This window comes from Macaca fascicularis, chromosome 1 (assembly GCF_037993035.2).
Source record: "Macaca fascicularis isolate 582-1 chromosome 1, T2T-MFA8v1.1".
In the NCBI taxonomy this organism is placed as follows: Eukaryota; Metazoa; Chordata; class Mammalia; order Primates; family Cercopithecidae; genus Macaca; species Macaca fascicularis.
In genome coordinates this window covers 172,901,910-172,920,449 of record NC_088375.1, presented here as the reverse complement: position 1 = coordinate 172,920,449, position 18,540 = coordinate 172,901,910, and the positions used below count along the sequence as shown (strand labels likewise).

The following is an 18,540-nucleotide window of genomic DNA, read 5'->3' as shown; positions in this document are numbered from 1 at the left end:
TTCAAAATAGTATTTATCAAACCTCCAGTCAACCCCGTTAGCTAATTAACCTCTTGATACAAATTTTGCAGTCAAGGCCTAATTAGAATTTTCTTCCTTTTTCTGTATGTTTGTGCACCTTAAGGGGAAGCTTCAGGGATTTATGTGAAAAGTATAATACCTGGCAGTGCTGCGTACCACAATGGCCACATTCAAGTGAATGACAAAATAGTTGCTGTAAGTAATTAGCCTCTGTTTTAGGTTTGATTCTAGTTGAAAAAAAGGTTGATCGTTATTTTGTGAGAGGGGGAATAGCTTAATATAGTTTTATAAGGTTTTTTAAAAAATTAAGTTTGTTATACAGTAAAATCTCATTATTTTGGACTCTTCTTCCTACATTAACTTTTTTTTCACTGTCAGTAAATAAAGGATTCACTAAACATATTGGTAAAAAAATATATTTTTTCTATACATGTATGTTTGAAAGATGTTCTAGCATTCTTCTAGAAAACCCTGTGAGCACCACACTGTGTTCTTTAAACTTACCTGTTTTATCTATAATTAATAGGCCATTAACCAGCTCTTTTTATCTTTTTGTGAAAGTAGTTTTTCTATTAATAATTATGAGTACAACTAAAATTGAGGTATTTTACATATTTAAGAATGTAATAATTACCTTTTATCAATTAAAACTGGTCTTTCCCCCATTTAGTAGGAATTAGTTCAATTTATATATACACTTATATTAATGTCTATACACATGTATACATACACATTGCTTAACATAGAACAAATGCTGCGTGGTATGATGTGAGTCCTTGTCCTTCAAATCTATCTAAGAAAGCACATTTCATGACTGTTGGCTTTAAAAGCCTTATGGGGAAAGTTGAAATACTTATAGCTAGCTCAAAGAAGATTGAGAGAGGAAGCCTATTGGTCCAGATAGACTTCAGGAATTGGGCTTGACATAGATTAAGAATACTGTTCTTGCTCACACTTTTTCAGAAAGCTAGAAGACCTATTGGAGGGAGATCAGTGTGTTTCTTGAAAATATCATGTGGTGATATGAATAGAGGGATGAAGTATTAGATGACTTCTTCAGTTTTGATAATAATGGCTTCTATTAATACATCTTGAGAGCTATGTATAATAACTGGTCATCTTTTATGGCATTTTGAATTTTGAATTGCATCAGAGATTAAAGTCCTTTATATCTCTCAGTCTATTAGTTAAGTGACAAATTTGAATTTGCTTTCTAGTGTGTGAGGAAGTTTCTCAGCATGTTTTACTAGTTTTACATCCTTATTCAAAAATATATCCTAAGGTCTAAAGTAATTCTTTTCTTTTCTTTACTTTTCTTTTTTCTTTCTTTTCTTCCTCTTTCTTTCCCTTTCTTTCCCTCCCTTCCTCTTTCTTTCCCTTCCTTCCCCCTTCCCTCCTTTCTCCCTTCCCTCCTTTCCCCTTTCCCTCCTTCCCCCCTTCCCCCCTTTCCCCTTCCCCCTTTTTCCCCTTACCACTTCCCCACTTCCCCCCTTCTCCTTCCTTCCTTCCTTCCTACCTTCCTTCCTTCCTTGCTTCCTTCCTTCCTTCCCTCCCTCCTTCCCTCCTTCCCTCCTTCCCTCCTTCCTTTGTCTTGCTCTGTCACCCAGGCTGGAGTGCAATGGCATAATCTTGGCTCACTCCAACCACTACCTCCCAGGTTCAAGCGATTCTCCTGCGTCAGCCTCCCGAGTAGCTGGGTCTACAGGTGTCTGCCACCACACCTGGCTAATTTTTGTGTGTTTAGTAGAGATGGGGTTTCGCCATGTTGGCCAGTCTGGTCTCAAACTCCTGACCTCAGGTGATCCACCCACCTTGGCCTACCAAAGTACTGGGATTACAGGTGCGAGCCACCATACCTGGCCTAAATAATTTATTTTTGGAATGAAAGGAATTACCTCATTTTTGCCAGAGCTAAAAATAGTAGCTAACTTGAAACCTCTGTTTACTGTTTCTCTTGATGTTTTAGGTCAATGGCGTGAACATTCAGGGTTTTGCCAACCAAGATGTTGTTGAAGTATTACGAAATGCAGGGCAGGTGGTACACCTAACCCTAGTTCGAAGGAAGACATCCTCATCTACTTCTCCACTTGAACCACTTTCAGCCAGAGGTGATTAATTTGCCACCCCTCTATCCCTCAAGTAGTTTACGTTTGGAAGAGCAGTTCAATTTTGGAAGTTGCTCCATGAGTCTCAGCAGGAAATGTTGTCCCGCCTCGTGTAATGCACTGATGGAGAAATGAGTCAGCTCATTTGTTCATTGAAGAAGTGTTTTCTTTGCTTACTATGTCAGTCAGAATGGTAGGATGTGCACCTTGACATGCACTAAGCTCTGAGAGCATCTCTAAATGGAGATGAAAATCATTTTTTCTAAAAGCTTTCAAATTTCATTGATTACATATATTTGAATAATAAAGCTTTGACACCTTTGTTGGGGGAATCTCATTTGTCTAATGCTTTGACATTTTGCAGACTTCAGGTTTCCTATTACTGCCTCAAAAAAAGGCTGGGGTGCAGTGTACTGGGATTACAGGTGTGAACCACAGTTCCCGGCTGCATGTCAGTTTTCAATTATCAACTTATAAATGTATAGATGAACAAAAGTTGATAATCGTGGAAACACATATTCAATTTAGAATGAGTGACTTACTGGGTGCAGTAATTCTAACCATGCTTGGTGGCTCACACCTGTAATTCCAGCACTTCTGGAGGCCGAGGCAGGAGAATCGCTTGAGGCCAGGAATTTAAGACCAGCCTGGCCGACATAGGGAGACCCCTTCTGTACAAAAAATTAAACATTAGCTGGGCCTGGTGGCACCCACCTGTATTCCCAGCTACTCAGGAGACTCAGGCAGGAGGATGACTTGAACCTAGGAGTTTGAGGCTTCAGTGAGCAAAAAAGTTGCCACTGCATGCTGGCCTGGGTGACAGAATCAGACCTGTCTCTTAAAAGGAAAAAAAAAAAAACGTGACTAGTTATATAACTAAGAAGTAAGAAATACTTCAATTAGAATTTGACAGAAGATCATTTTTTTCCTCTGGAAATATTCCTCCGAAGATAACAATACACCCGGAAGCCTTTGCTTTCAGCCAATAGTGATTTGTATTTCAGTTAGAACTTCTTCTCTTTTATGTGATAGTAGAACTTTTGTTGCTGAAAGACAGATGCCAACTGCATCCAATGTATGAAATTAAAAATTGCCTAAATAGTGCAAATTGTACAAATGCCATTTAATTTTTTTAATTAATGAATTATTTATTTTTATTTATTTTTTGAGAGGGAGTCTTGCCCTACCGCCTAGGCTGGAGTGCAGTGGCGCGATCTCGGCTCATTGCAAGCTCTGCCTCCTGGGTTCACGCCATTCTCCTGCCTCAGCCTCCCGAGTAGCTGGGACTACAGGCGTCCGCCACCATGCCTGGTTAATGCTTTGTATTTTTTAGCAGAGACGGGGTTTCACTGTGTTAGCCAGGATGGTCTCGATCTCCTGACCTCGTGATTTGCCTGCCTCGGCCTCCTAAAGTGCTAGGATTACGGGCCTGAGCCACCGCGCCCGGCCTATTTATTTATTTTCAGGATGGATGGAGTTTTACTCTTGTCACCCAGACTGGAGTGCAATGGTGCCATCTCAGCTCACTGCAACCTCCACTTCCCGTGTTCAAGTGATTCTCCTGCCTCAGCCTCCCGAGTAGTTGGAATTATAGGCGCTGCCCGCCACCATGCCTGGCTGATTTTTTAATTTTTAGTAGAGACAGGGTTTCATTATGTTGGCCAGGCTGGTCTCGAACTCCTGACCTCGTGATCTGCCTGCCTTGGCCTCCCAAAGTGCTTGGATTACAGGCGTGAGCCACGCCGCCTGGCACAAATGCCATATTGACCTTAAGTAGCTTACATAAATATTTATATAAATATATATTTTTTAATTTAACAATTTTTTTATTTTTATAGATTCAGGGGATAAATGTGTAGGTTTATTACATGGATATATATGCATAGTGTTGGGATTTGGGCTTCTAGTATACCCATCACCCAAATAGTGAACATCATACCGAATATGTAATTTTTCAACCCTCACCCCCTCTCCACCAGCCTCCTTCATTCTGGGATCCACAGTGTTTATTATCTTCTTCTGCATGTCTGTGTGTACCCATTGTTTAGCTTCTACTTATAAGTAAGAACATGGAGTGTTTAATTTCCTGTTTCCGAGTTATTTCACTTAGAATAATGGCCTCCAGCACCATTCATGTTGCTGAAAACAAAACAAAACAGAACATAATTTCATTCTTTTTATGGCTGTATAGTAGTCCATGGTATATACTACATTTTCTGTATCCTATCATCTGTTGATGGACACTTCGATTGCTTTCATGACTTTGGTATTACAAATAGTGCTGAAATAAATGTACTAGTACCTGAATATTTTTGATAGAACTATTTTTTTTCTTTTGAGTAGATACCAAGTAGTGGAGTTACTGGGTCAAATGGTTGTGCTATTTTTAGTTCTTTAAGAGATCTCCATACTGTTTTCCACATCGACAGAAGTTGTACTAATTTACATCCCCACCAACAGTGTATAAGTGTTCCCTTTTCTCCACATCCTTGCCAATATCAGTTATTTTTTGACTTTTTAATAATGGCCATTCTGACTGATACGAGATGGTGTCTCGTTGTGGTTTGAATGTGGTTTTAATTGCAGGATTGTTAGTTTGTTGGCTACTTATATGTCTACTTTTGAGAAATGTCTGTTCATGTATTTTGCCCACTTTTTAATGGGGAGTTGTTTTATTCTTATTGAGTTGTGTGAGTTCCTTCTAGAACCTGAATATTAGTCATTCATTGGAGACATACTTTGCAAATATTTTCTCCCATTCTGTAGGTTGTCTGTTTACTGTGTTGACTACGTTGACTACTTATTTTGCTATGCAGAAGCTTTTTTTTAAATTTAATTTTTATTTTTTTTTAATTATACTTTAAGTTCTAAAGTACATGTGCATGACGTGCAGGTTTGTTACATATGTATACATGTGACATGTTGGTGTGCTGCAACCATTAACTCATCATTTATATTAGGTATTTCTCCTGATGCTATCCCTCCCCACTCCTCCCACCCTACAACAGGCCCCGGTGTGTGATGTTCCCCACCCTATGTCCAAGTGTTCTCATTGTTCAGTTCCCACCTATGAGTGAGAACATGCGGTGTTTGGTTTTCTGTCTTTGCAATAGTTTGCTCGGAATGATGGTTTCCAGCTTCATCCATGTCCCAGCAAAGGACATGAACCCATCCTTTTTTATGGCTGCATAGTATTCCATGGTGTATATGTGCCACATTTTCTTAATTCAGTCTATCATTGATGGACATTTAGGTTGGTTCCAAGTCTTTGCTATTGTAAATAGTGCCACAATAAACATACGTGTGCATGTGTCTTTATAGCAGCATGATTTATAATCCTTTGGATATATACCCAGTAATGGGATGGCTGGATCAAATGGTATTTCTAGTTCTAGATCCTTGAGGAATCGCCACACTGTCTTCAACAATGGTTGAACAAGTTTACACTCCCACCAACAGTGTAAAAGTGTTCCTATTTCTCCACATCCTCCCCAGCACCTGTTGTTTCCTGACTTTTTAATGATCACCATTCTAACTGGTGTGAGATGGTATCTCATTGTGGTTTTGATTTGCATTTCTTTGATGACCAGTGATGATGAGCATTTTTTCATGTGTCTGTTGGCTGCATAAACGTCTTCTTTTGAGAAGTGTCTGTTCATATGCTTTGCCCACTTTTTGATGGGGTTGTTTGATTTTTTCTTGTAAATTTGTTTAAGTTCTTTGTAGATTCTGGATATTAGCCCTTTGTCAGATGGGTAGATTGCAAAAATTTTCTCCCATTCTGTATGTTGCCTGTTCACTCTGATGGTAGTTTCTTTTGCTGTGCAGAAGCTCTTTAGTTTAATTAGATCCCATTTGTCTATTTTGGCTTTTGTTGCCATTGCTTTTGGTGTTTTAGTCATGAAGTCCTTGCCCACGCCTATATCCTGAATGGTATTGCCTAGATTTTCTTCTAGGGTTTTTATGGTTTTAGGTCTAACATTTAAGTCTTTAATCCATCTTGAATTAATCTTTGTATAAGGAGTAAGGAAGGGATCCAGTTTCAGCTTTCTACATGTGGCTAGCCAATTTTCCCAGCACCATTTATTAAATAGGGAATCCTTTCCCCGTTTCTTGTTTTTGTCAGGTTTGTCAAAGATCAGATGGTTGTAGATGTGTGGTATTATTTTTGAGGGCTCTGTTCTGTTCCATTGGTCTATATCTCTGTTTTGGTACCAGTACCATGCTGTTTTAGTTACTGTAGCCTTGTAGTATAGTTTGAAATCAGGTAGCATGATGCCTCCAGCTTTGTTCTTTTTACCTAGGATTGTCTTGGCAATGCGGGCCTTTTTTTGGTTACATATGAACTTTAAAGTAGTTTTTTCCAATTCTGTGAAGGAAGTCATTGGTGGCTTGATGGGGATGACACTGAATCTATAAATTACATTGGGCAGTATGGACATTTTCACGATATTGATTCTTCCTATCCATGAACATGGAATGTTTTCCCATTTGTTTGTATCCTCTTTTATTTCGTTGAGCAGTGGTTTGCAGTTCTCCCTGAAGAGGTCCTTCACATCCCTTGTAAGTTGGATTCCTAGGTATTTTATTCTCTTTGAAGCAGTTGTGAATGGGAGTTCACTCATGATTTGGCTCTCTGTTTGTCTGTTATTGCTGTGTAGGAATGCTTATGATTTTTGCACATTGCTTTTGTATCCTGAGACTGCTGAAGTTGCTTATCAGCTTAAGGAGATTTTGGGCTGAGACAGTGGGGTTTTCTAAATATACAATCATGTCATCTGCAAACAGGGACAGTTTGACTTCTTCTCTTCCTAATTGCATATGCTTTATGTCTTTCTCCTGCCTGATTGCCCTGGCCAGAACTTTCAACACTATGTTGAATAGGAGTGGTAAAAGAGGGCATCCCTGTCTTGTGCCAGTTTTCAGAGGGAATGCTTCCAGTTTTTGCTCATTCACTATGATATTGGCTTGTGGGTTTGTCATAAATAGCTCTTATTATTTTGAGATACCTTCCATCAATACCGAATTTATTGAGAGTTTTTAGCATGAAGGGCTGTTGAATTTTGTCAAAGGCCTTTTCTGTATCTATCGAGATAATCACGTGGTTTTTGTCTTTGGTTCTGTTTATATGATGGATTACATTTATTGATTTGCACATCTTCAACTAGCCTTGCATCCCAGGGATGAAACCAACTTGATTGTGGTGGATAAACTTTTTGATGTGCTGCTGGATTTGGTTTGCCAGTATTTTATTGAGGATTTTTGCATCGATGTTCATCAGGGATATTGGTCTAAAATTCTCTTTTTCTGTTTGTTGTGTCTCTGCCAGGCTTTGGTGTCAGGATGATGCTGGCCTCATAAAATGAGCTGGGGAGGTTTCCCTCTTTTTCTATTGATTGGAATAGTTTCAGAAGGAATGGTACCAGTTCTTCTTTGTACCTCTGGTAGAATTTGGCTGTGAATCTGTCTGGTTCTGGACTTTTTGGTTGGTAGGCTATTAATTATTGCCTCAATTTCAGAACCTGTTATTGGTCTATTCAGGGATTCAGTGTTTTCCTGATTTAGTCTTAGGAGGGTGTATGTGTCCAGGAATTTATCAGTTTCTTCTAGATTTTCTAGTTGATTTGCATGGAGGTGTTTATAGTATTATCTGATGTTAGTTTGTATTTCTGGTAGATCTTCCTCCATCCCTTTATTTTGAGCCTATGTATGTCTCTGCACATGAGATGGGTCTCCTGAATACAGTACACTGATGGGTCTTGACTCTTTATCCAATTTGCCAGTCTGTGTCTTTTAATTGGGGCATTTAGCCCATTTACATTTAAGGTTAATATTGTTATGTATGAATTTGATCCTGTCATTATGATATTTGCTGGTTATTTTGCCCATTAGTTGATGCAGTTTCTTCCTAGCATTGATGGTCTTTACAATTTGGCATGTTTTTGCAGTGGCTGGTACTGATTGTTCCTTTCCATGTTTAATGCTTCCTTCAGGAGCTCGCCTGGTGGTGACAAAATCTCTCAGCATTTTCTTGTCTGTAAAGGATTTTATTTCTCCTTCACTTAGGAAGCTTAGTTTGGCTGGATATGAAATTCTGGGTTGAAAATTCTTTTCTTTAAGAATGTCCAATATTGGCCCCCATTCTATTCTGGCTTGTAGAGTTTCTGCGGAGAGATCTTCTGGTTAGTCTGATGGGCTTCCCTTTGTGGGTAACCCAACCTTTCTCTCTGGCTGTCCTTAACATTTTTTCCTTCATTTCAATTTTGGTGAATCTGACCTTGTGGTTGCTCTTCTCAAAGAGTATCTTTGTGGCGTTCTCTGTTATTTCCTGAATTTGAATGTTGGCTTGCCTTGCTAGGTTGGGGAAGTTCTCCTGGATAATATCCTGAAGAGTGTTTTCCAACTTGGTTCCATTCTCCCCATCACTTTCAGGTATACCAATCAAACATAGATTTGGTCTTTTCACATAGTCCCATATTTCTTGGAGGCTTTGTTTGTTTCTTTTTACTCTTTTTTCTCTAAATTTCTCTTCTTGCTTCATTTCATTTATTTGATCTTCGATCACTGATACCCTTTCTTCCATTTGATCAAATTGGCTACTGAAGCTTGTGCATTCGTCACGTAGTTCTCATGCCAAGGTTTTCAGCTCCATCGGGTCATTTAAAGTCTTCTCTACACTGTTCATTCTAGTTAGCCATTCTTCTAATCTTTTTTCAAGGTTTTTAGCTTCCTTGCGATGGGTTCGAACGTCCTCCTTTAACTTGGAGAAGTTTGTTATTACCGATCTTCTGAAGCCTCCTTCTGTCAGCTTGTCAAAGTCATTCTCCATCCAGCTTTGTTCCATTGCTGGCAAGGAGCTGCAATCCTTTGAAGAAAGAAGAAGAGGCACTCTGTGTTTTAGAGTTTTCAGCTTTTTGGCTCTGTTTTTTCCCCATCTGTATGGTTTTAGCTCCCTTTGGTCTTTGATGATGGTGACCTACAGATGGTGTTTTGGTGTGCATATCCTTTTTGTTTATGTTGGTGCTATTCCTTTTGATTGTTAGTTTTCCTTCTAACAGTCAGGACCCTCAGCTGCGTGTCTGCTGGAGTTTTCTGGAAGTCCACTCCAGACCCTGTTTGCCTGGGTATCACCAGTGGAGGCTGCAGAGCAGCAAATATTGCAGAACAGTAAATATTGCTGCCTAATCCTTCCTCTGGAAGCTTCATCTCCAAGGGGCACCCAGCTGTATGAGGTTTCAGTCGGCCCCTACTGGGAGATGTCTCCCAGTTAGGCTACTCGGGAGTCAGGGACCCACTTGAGGAGGCAGTCTCTCTGTTCTCAGATCTCAGACTCCGTGCTGGGAGAACCAGGGCTCTTTTCAAAGCTGTCATACAGGGACTTTTAAGTCTGCAGACGTTTCCGCTGCCTTTTGTTCAGCTATGCCCTGCCCCCAGCGGTGGAGTCTATAGAGGCAGGCAGGCCTCCTTGAGCTGCAGTGGGCTCCACCCAGTTGGAGCTTCCCAGGCGCTTTGTTTACCTTGTCAAAACTCAGCAATGGCGGACGTCACTCCCCCAGCCTCGCTGCCACCCTGCAGTTCAATCTCAGACTGCTGTGCTAGCAGTGAGCAAGGCTCCATGGGCGTGGGACCCGCCAAGCCAGGCATGGGATTTAATCTCCTGGTGTGCCATTTGCTAAGACCCTTGGAAAAGTGCAGTATTAGGGCAAGGGTGTCCCGATTTTCCAGGTAGCGTCTGTGACGGCTTCCCTTGGCTAGGAAAGGGAATTCCCTGACCCCTGTGCCTCCCGGGTGAGGCGATGCCCCGCGTTCCTTCAGCTTACACTCCATGGGCTGCACCCACTGTCCAACCAGTCCCAGTGAGATGAACCCAGTACCTCAGTTGGAAATGCAGAAGTCACCTGTCTTCTGTTGCACTCACGCTGAGAGCTATAGACTGGAGCTGTTCCTATTTGGCCATCTTGGAATCCTTCCCTATAATGGTGTTTAATAGCTTTGAAAGAGCTCTTGGCTTCAGTTTATCACACCAACTGAATGTAGGGATACCCAGTATCTGTGAATGAGCAATTCTTGATTCTCGTGTCTCAGCCTCCCCAGTGGCTGGGATTACAGGCATGCGCCATCGTGCCTGTCTAATTTTTGTAGTTTTAGTAGAGATAGGGTTTCACCATGTTGGCCAGGCTGGTCTTGAACACGTGACCTTAAGTGATCCATCTGCCTTGACTTCCCAAAGTGCTGGAATTATAGGCGTGAGCCACTGTGCCTGGCCTTAATTATTTTTTATAAGAATACTTTATAAGTGATGTGTAATTATTTAAAACACAACGTAGAATCACTCTTATGCAACTTATGGTTGACGGTGAAAACTTGAGTAACTCCTATGTTTTTTTTAAAAAAACAGGGTCTTGCTCTGTCACCCAGGCTGTAGTACAGTGGCACGATCATAGCTCACTGCAGCCTCAAACTCCTGGGCTCAGAAAATCCTCACACCTCAGACTCCCAAGTAGCTAGGACTACAGGTGCACGTCACCATGTCTGGCTAATTTTTAAAGAAGATTTTTTGTTTGGGAGTAGAGATTGGGTCTCACTAAGTTGTCCCGGCTGGTCTCAAACTTCTGGCCTGATATGATCCTCCCACCTTAACCTCCCAAATCACTCATAGCCATGAGCCACTGCTCCTTTCCAGTTCCTCTATTATTTTACTTAGCTCAATTTAGCAAGATGAGGAATCTCTACACCAAGGGGAATTCTTTCTAACTCCCTTCTAAGTAATAAGGTTACCTGTGTAGGTTTGTTTGTCAGCGTCATGATGATGTCATGCCAGAACATAGGAGAGCCCATAGCAATTGGTCCAGCTATTCTGCAGGTCTTGCTTCCTGCCCACGAGAACAGTAAGAGCTTAGGACTTTAGCATTTTTTTTTTCCCAAGGATATATTGAAAAGCATCTAACCCCTTCTTTGTCATTGAGTTTACCTTGCTTTTCTCTTCTCATTGTTTAGTTCCTTATCCTTTTCAATGCTATTAACAAGTTCATTTTTTAAGGAATTGATTGATTATCTATTACACATGGCATTTTGGGTTTAAGGAATCGTATATGTAAGTTATCTCAGATTTAATAAGGTCATGAAATGGGAGACCAGGAGTAAAATATGCTCACTTAAATATAGTCCTCAACAACTAATAATTCAAGTTAGCATTACAAAAATTTTTTTTAAATATGTATTTTTTGGTTTTAGGAACTGTTGTTGAACCACCCAAACCACCAGCTCTCTTTCTAACTGGAGCAGTGGAAACTGAAACTAATGTGGATGATGAACCGGAGGAAATTAAAGATAGAATGGATAATTTAAAAAATGACAACATACAAGCCTTAGAAAAATTGGGTAGGTACAAAGCATTCACTTTGCAATAACAGACTTCTTCATTTGTTAACCATTTTCTCTCTTTATATTTAATATAATGTGAGAAATCTTATAGGCATTTTGGAGATATAAAATAGCATATTGTTAATATCAACATCTTTTTTTTTAGATGGAGTTTGTTTTTTCTTCTTTTATTTTTTATTATACTTTAAGTTCTAGGGTACATGTGCACAACGTGCAGGTTTGTTATATATGTGTACATGTGCCATGTTGGTGTGCTGCACCCGTTAACTCGTCATTTACATTAGGTATTTCTCCTAATGCTCTCCCTCCCCGCTCCCCACACCCCACGACGGACCCTGAGATGGAGTTTCATTCTTGTTGCCCAGGCTGGAGTGCAGTGGCATGATCTCAGCTTGCTGTAACCTCCACCTCCTAGGTTCAAGTGATTCTCCTGCCTCAGCCTCCCAAGTATAGCTGGGATTACAGGCTCCCACCACCACACTGGGCTAATTTTTGTATTTTTAGTAGAGATGGGGTTTCACCATATTGGCCAGGCTGGTCTTGAACTCCTGGCCTCAAATGATCTGCCCACCTGGGCCTCCCAAAGTGTTGGGATTACAGGTGTGAGCCACTGTGCCCAGCCAATATCAACATTTTAACACTGTGACAGTTGGAGACCAAGCTCTTGTTTAATTTTTCTTTACTTATGTTAAGTTTTTAATTTCATTTTAATTTTTGTAGAGATGGGGTCTCACTGTGTTGTCCAGGCTGGTTTTAAACTCCTGACCTCAAGCCATCCTCCCACCTTGGCCCCCCAGAGTGCTGAGATTATAGGCGGGAACCACCTTAGCTTATATATTATCATTGATATGTCTATATCTATAGATTATTGCTGTTTATACACATATAGCATATGTTTCTTTTTCATTATACATGTTTTTTATTATAAAAATTAATAATGTATACATTTCTATAAGTTGCATCGAATTGCCAGGCTGTTATACATTTATTCTTTAATTTTTTTTTAATTGATTTGCAGCCTTGTCCTTTTACTTTGTATTTTGATACCTTAGCTATTATAGTGGACTCTACTCTCCAAGTTCATTGAGTAACAGTTGCACACAGTTCCCTGCATAAAAGTGCCTGGGAAAGCCTCACCTGCTAAATGAAACTCCTTGAGTACTTAACACCATCCATGTTCCTGAGAAGTTTTGGCTTTTGGCTTTGTCTTGTCTCAGGTCAGGAAAGAATAGCCTATGATTTGGAAATTTACCTTGTTCTTTTTGAGTCAAGTAGATTGCAGTTTATCTTTGCAAATCTGAGTTGAGCTCAGATTTTCAGTAAAAAGTCAGATGAAAATCGAGTACATTCTGAAATTAGATACAGTTTTAGAAATATTCTTTCCATAATAAATGTTCCTTTTTTTTATTATAATGACAAGACAAAGCTTTTCGTATCATCGTTATACTCACGCTAGGGATAACAGTACTCCTCTATTTTAAATGCTACCTGACGTTTAAAAAACATTATTTACTAAGCTTGGCTTAACTGGGCATGCTTAATAAAATAAATGACAAAACATTCAATTTTTTTTTTTACTAATCAAAGTACCTAATTTTATACAATTTGCACTCAACTTTTACTGTTAGTAATAGAAACAATGAAATTATTTTACTTCTTGATACTTAAAACTTTAACTCCAAGACGTGCACTACAAGATTTTCATCATCAATGTGACGGTCTTGGCATCTTATATTCTATGTTCCCATTTTAAATTAAGTCCTACTTGCTAAAATGAAAGCAGGTAAAGACAGTGAACAGATGGTTCACGAAAGAGGAATACAAAAAGCTAATAACAACACTGACATATCAACTTCATTTGTAATGAAAGAAATACGAATTTTAAAAATGACATACCATTTTTTAGTTATATTTGCAAAAATTAAAGAGTATACCTACAATTGACCAGGAAGTATCAGTTTTAGAAATATTTCATGTGTGCTATTTGGATCAACTTCACTACATTTTTTTCTTCTTGCATATGTATAATTTTAGCTTTAGAGTAAAACCAAAATCTACTAACTGCTATGAGGTTAGCTCTCTTTTTGCCTTTGGAATAATTGTTTCAGATCATCATGTTATTCATTTTTTGATCATTTTGTGTAACCTAGGATTTATTGAGCTGCTGAAAGTATATCTCTTTTCTCTAGCACTTAGGGTTTTGTACTGTGGTTTAAAACACATGACTGTATTTTTGTTGTACAACTGAAAGGTAAAAATATAGTCAAAAGAATTGCTGGTGAAATGTCAACATTATATTATACATATATATTAACTGTCATATGAGAGCCATGTTTTTAAGCTTAGAATTCAACAAATAAATTGCAAATTTTGTTCAAATTTGTTTACCAGATAAGAAATTACTGGAAATTTATAAGAAGAAATTTATAAGGCAAGATGTTAGAACTCTTAATGTAATTTCTTAAGGAAATACTAACAGGAATAGGCACAAAGGTGCAGAGCCCAAATGAATTTGATTTTTTGTTTTTAATAGGATCTTTGGTTAGTCATCCCCTAAATGAAATCTAGCATAGCAATTAATATAGTTATTTCACGGGTGTTCTTTTATAAATGTAGTAATTTAAGTTCTTTAGTGTTCATTAGTGTTAGTCACTGATTTTTGAGGTTAGCCTGTTTCGCTTAATGATTTGTATTATGTCATTGAACATTATATGCTTATCCAAGATGAGCTGTCCATGCTGAAGACTAAAAGAACTGATACTGCAAGTTACATTTGATTTTAGGCAGATGGTTATATCAGTTGTGATAACTGTTCTGTGACTTGTTTAATCTTAAGACAATATTGAGACAGTTTTTCTTTAAGTTAAAAAACGTAGAAGTTTGTTCATTTTCTGCTACTGCTATGGGTATAAGTTATAACTTCAGTTTTAGTACTTTGACTTTTGCCTATTAGACATTATTCATACTATGCACCATGCACTGAGCTTCTGCCTATAGTCATGTGGAGGACAGGCAAGACACTTAAAATCTGTTTTGGCTGTATAAAATTATGCAACACAGACAGTATTACACTCAAGAAAGTCATAAAGATACAAATATCTTAATAACCAAGCAACAAAAGACTAGTGTGGAACCAGAGTTTCTATTGTATTAAAGCTCATGGAACTTTGACTGAATTAAACCAGACAAGCCTTTATAGCTACCCATGTGAAAAGTCTGATTGTATTGTGTTGATATGCGCTGCTGATAGTAAAGATATCTTGATAAGTTTTTACTTTTCTAGTGGGCAGCTGGAATGGAACTACTTTGAAGTGATTAACATTTAAATTAAATCCTTCTATGTCCTAATGTATTATAAAGCAAAGCCAGATGCATTTTACTTGTAAACTATAGGATGTTTACATATAAACTGTATATAATTTAAATTTCATGTATAACTCATCATGTTCTCTTTCCTTTAAAATATCCCTTAACAAAAAAAGCTCTTTCGTAATTTGGTCACAGCTGGTCTTTACATTTTATGTTAGTTTTATAAGTCACCTCTGATTTACTTTACCTAGTAGACCTAAGTTAATGCATTTTCCTTTTTATTCATTTCCCCTTTACTTACTGAAACTGGACTGTTATTGAAAAATTTAGCAGTTAAGTGTGTTTGGCTCACAGTAGTTTCAACATTCTCTCTCTCTCTCTTTTTTTTAATATCCAGAAAAAGCCCCAGACTCTCCAGAAAATGAGCTGAAATCCAGATGGGAAAACCTATTGGGTCCTGATTATGAAGTAATGGTATGTTAAAATGCTCTAATAAAAAACACTCATGTCTCATTTCACATCAAGTTTCTAACACTACAGTCCAAAAAAATGGGAGAGTCAAAGAATAGCCAGCCTGCCTTTATTTTTCCTTCCTGCCTTTCTTCCCTATTGGATCAGTCAGTTGATTTTTTCCCCCATCTTTAGCATTTTAAGCTGTAAGAATAATTAAGGACTGCACACAAACTTCCCTTAAAATTAGCAGACACTCAGTTCATGTTGAAACCATTTAAGTCGACAATAGACAGAAAACTGTTAGGAGAGAGAGAGCTTGCCTTTAAATTTATAACCTATATCAGCTGCTTAAAATTGCTGGCATTTTTATGATTGCTTTTATGATCTGTTTGTTTTACTGTACACTGAAAGGCCTGTGGATATTAGTCCTATGTTTCACAAAGAATCTTACAGTTTTATGTGAAAAATGAAAGAATGATTATCAAATGTATTTGGAAGAACAGGAAGTAATTTAGGTTAGGTATAAGTTTATAGTACCAGTGGTCCATTAGACTTCCTTTCACCTGCTATTAGATTCATTGAGTAAGGGATTGATTACATTTCCCCATATGAATCCACATGAAGGCAGAAAGTTGTGCTTAGACAAGCCTCTACAGTTTTCACTAAATGCATTAGTAAAAAAATATTCTTTTAAATTTCTACTCTCATTCACATTTTCTTACATATGTTTATTATTAGTACTTGTTGGCTGGTTGGAGATTTAAAAAATCATTTTGGTTTAGATTACCTAGCCACTGTCTGTTGTCACAAAATTTTCAGTGTCATTAGGATGAGTCAATACAATTGACACTTTCTCTGGGTAACTTTATACCTGTGTGTCAGTTTTCCCAAGCTGCTGTTTCTTTGCTTCATAGATTTCAAATATGGTTATTAGGCTATTACCTAGCAGATGGCCTTTCCTACTTATCTTAGTGGTTTGATATTCAAAGGAATTTGCTGTACCAGTATTTACAAATGGCCAGTTTTATGATGGGCTCTTTTTTTGTTAAAAAACATTTTTTTGGCCACATGGGGTAGCTCACACCTGTAATCCCAGCACTTTGGGAGGTCGAGATGGGTGGATCACTTGAGGTTGGGAGTTTGAGACCAGCCTGGCCAATAGGGTGAAACCTTGTATCTACTAAAAATACAAAAATTAGCTGGGTGTGATAGTGGGCACCTGTAATCCCAGCTACTTGGGAGGCTGAGGCAGGAGAATTGCTTAACCCAGGAGGCGGAGGTTGTGGTGAGCTGAGATTGTGCCACTGCACTGTGGCTGGGCGAAAGAGGGAGACTCCACCTCAAAACCAAAAACAAAAAACAAAAAGCAAAAAACGATTTTTTGAGAGACAGGGTCTTGCTTTGTTGCCCAGACTGGAATGCAGTGGTACAATCATAGTTCACTGCAGCTTCAACTTCCTGGGCTCAAGCGATCCTCCCACCTCAGCCTTCTGACTGACTGGGACTACAAGCATGAGCCACCAAGCTCACTTAATTTTTCAATTTTTTTTTTAGAGATGGTGTCTCACTGTGTTGCCCAGTCTGATCTCGAGCTCCTAGGCTCAAGTGATCCACCCTCCTTGGCCTCCCAAAGTTCTGGGATTACAGACATGAGCCACTGCCAGCCTTCTGTTAAAATTTTATTCCCCTTATAATTAAACTTTAAAATTTCATTTATTTATTACACGGTGAGGTCATAACAGACAAATTATAAAGAGGAGACAGAATTTGAAGTTGGAAATTTAAAGTGACAGCTATCCATTAAAAGTTGTAGCATCTTGTACCAAGGAATAGTTGGCAGAAAGAAGCCAGGCATGATGGAGAGTGAATGAATGCATGTACTCCAATATTTCTTATTTCATTTTCTTCCAGAATCTGCTTATCTGAAATGCGGTACTTTCAGAAGCTGTAGTTGGGTCATTGTTTAACTTATCCCTTCCTGCCAGATGCATCATATTTTATTAACAAGTTACAGATGCAAATCATCAGTAACATACTTTTGCTTGCAAGGAATTCATTTCTGTGGATGTCCACGATTGAAACTTAGAATAGTTTTAGGCCAGGATTAAAAGCTTTAAGTATTCCATGAGCTTTCCACCAGGGACCAGGTCTTTCTGTTTGTGTCTTTGCCAGCTATTTCTCCCGGGGAAATGGTTTGAGCTTGTTGTGGAAAGTCAGATGCTTTAGTTTTTCCAAACACATCTGACTTTACTGACCTTGCAAATTTTGTTTTGAGGCTTGAATTTGAAAGTAAAAATGGCCATATTCTTGATTTTGTCAAAAGAGTAAAATTTTTATGCATTTAGCATAATGGAGGATTATATTAAAATTTTAGGGATCATGGATTTTTAAAAATAGTATGGGGGGAGGGGGGAGGGATGGCACTGGGAGTTATACCTGATGTAAATGACGAGTTGATGGGTGCTGACGAGTTGATGGGTGCAGCACACCAACATGGCACAAGTATACATATGTAACAAACCTGCACGTTGTGCACATGTACTCTAGAACTTAAAATATAATAATAATAATAATTTAAAGAAAAACCCAGGCAGGACATAACCATATGAGATGATATACAAGTAATCTATAAACCTCTTTATAACCAAATGAAAACATATTTGGCATATCATTTAGGTATTTAAAAAAAATAGTATATATATTTGCCCATCACCTTCTGTTCAATTTATGCAATTTAGGAAAAAAGATTGTTGTGGAGAACAACAACAAAAAAGTCAAATATACTCTGAAATTTCACATTATGTGTTGTAGATTTCAAAAATATAAGAAAGGTATTAGAATGTAAGTCAAATAGAGTTATCAATATATAGGTTTTACAGATATTTTCAGAAAATGTAGGAAGAAATACAGTTATGTTTTTACAAATACTGGAAATTTTTTTTTGTAAATTTAGGTTGCTACTTTGGACACACAGATTGCAGATGATGCTGAGTTACAGAAATATTCAAAGGTAAGCATTTTTTATAACAAAGTAAACAGTTTTTTTTTTTTTAAGAGATAGGGTCTCACTATGTTGTCCAGGTTGGTCTCAAACTCATAGGCTCAAGTGATCCTCCCGTATTTGCCTCCCAAAGTGTTGGGATTACAGGTGGAGCCACTGAACTCTGTCCATTTTTCATAGTTTGAAGAACTTTCTTTAAATTCCTGCTGAAGAAACTAAATTAGTGCTGTGACCTAAAGCTTCCAGAACTTAGTCTTGCATGTTTCC

At 38.3% G+C, this 18,540-nt stretch overlaps 1 protein-coding gene across 12 annotated transcripts in view; it reads left to right on the top strand.

Moving 5' to 3' along the window:
* Positions 1 to 18,540, top strand: part of PATJ (PATJ crumbs cell polarity complex component) — a 426,407-nt gene that overhangs the window by 54,943 nt on the left and 352,924 nt on the right. For all 12 annotated transcript variants that reach the window (XR_012419419.1, XM_045369982.2, XM_045369962.2 and 9 more), the window contains 5 exons: positions 125 to 216; positions 1,988 to 2,129; positions 11,361 to 11,507; positions 15,217 to 15,293; positions 18,226 to 18,282. Coding sequence is in view for 11 of the 12 variants with exons in the window: in XM_045369982.2 (XP_045225917.2) it covers positions 125 to 216; positions 1,988 to 2,129; positions 11,361 to 11,507; positions 15,217 to 15,293; positions 18,226 to 18,282 (515 nt within the window). In the remaining variant the exon portion in view is untranslated. The remainder of the gene's footprint in view (positions 1 to 124; positions 217 to 1,987; positions 2,130 to 11,360; positions 11,508 to 15,216; positions 15,294 to 18,225; positions 18,283 to 18,540) is intronic.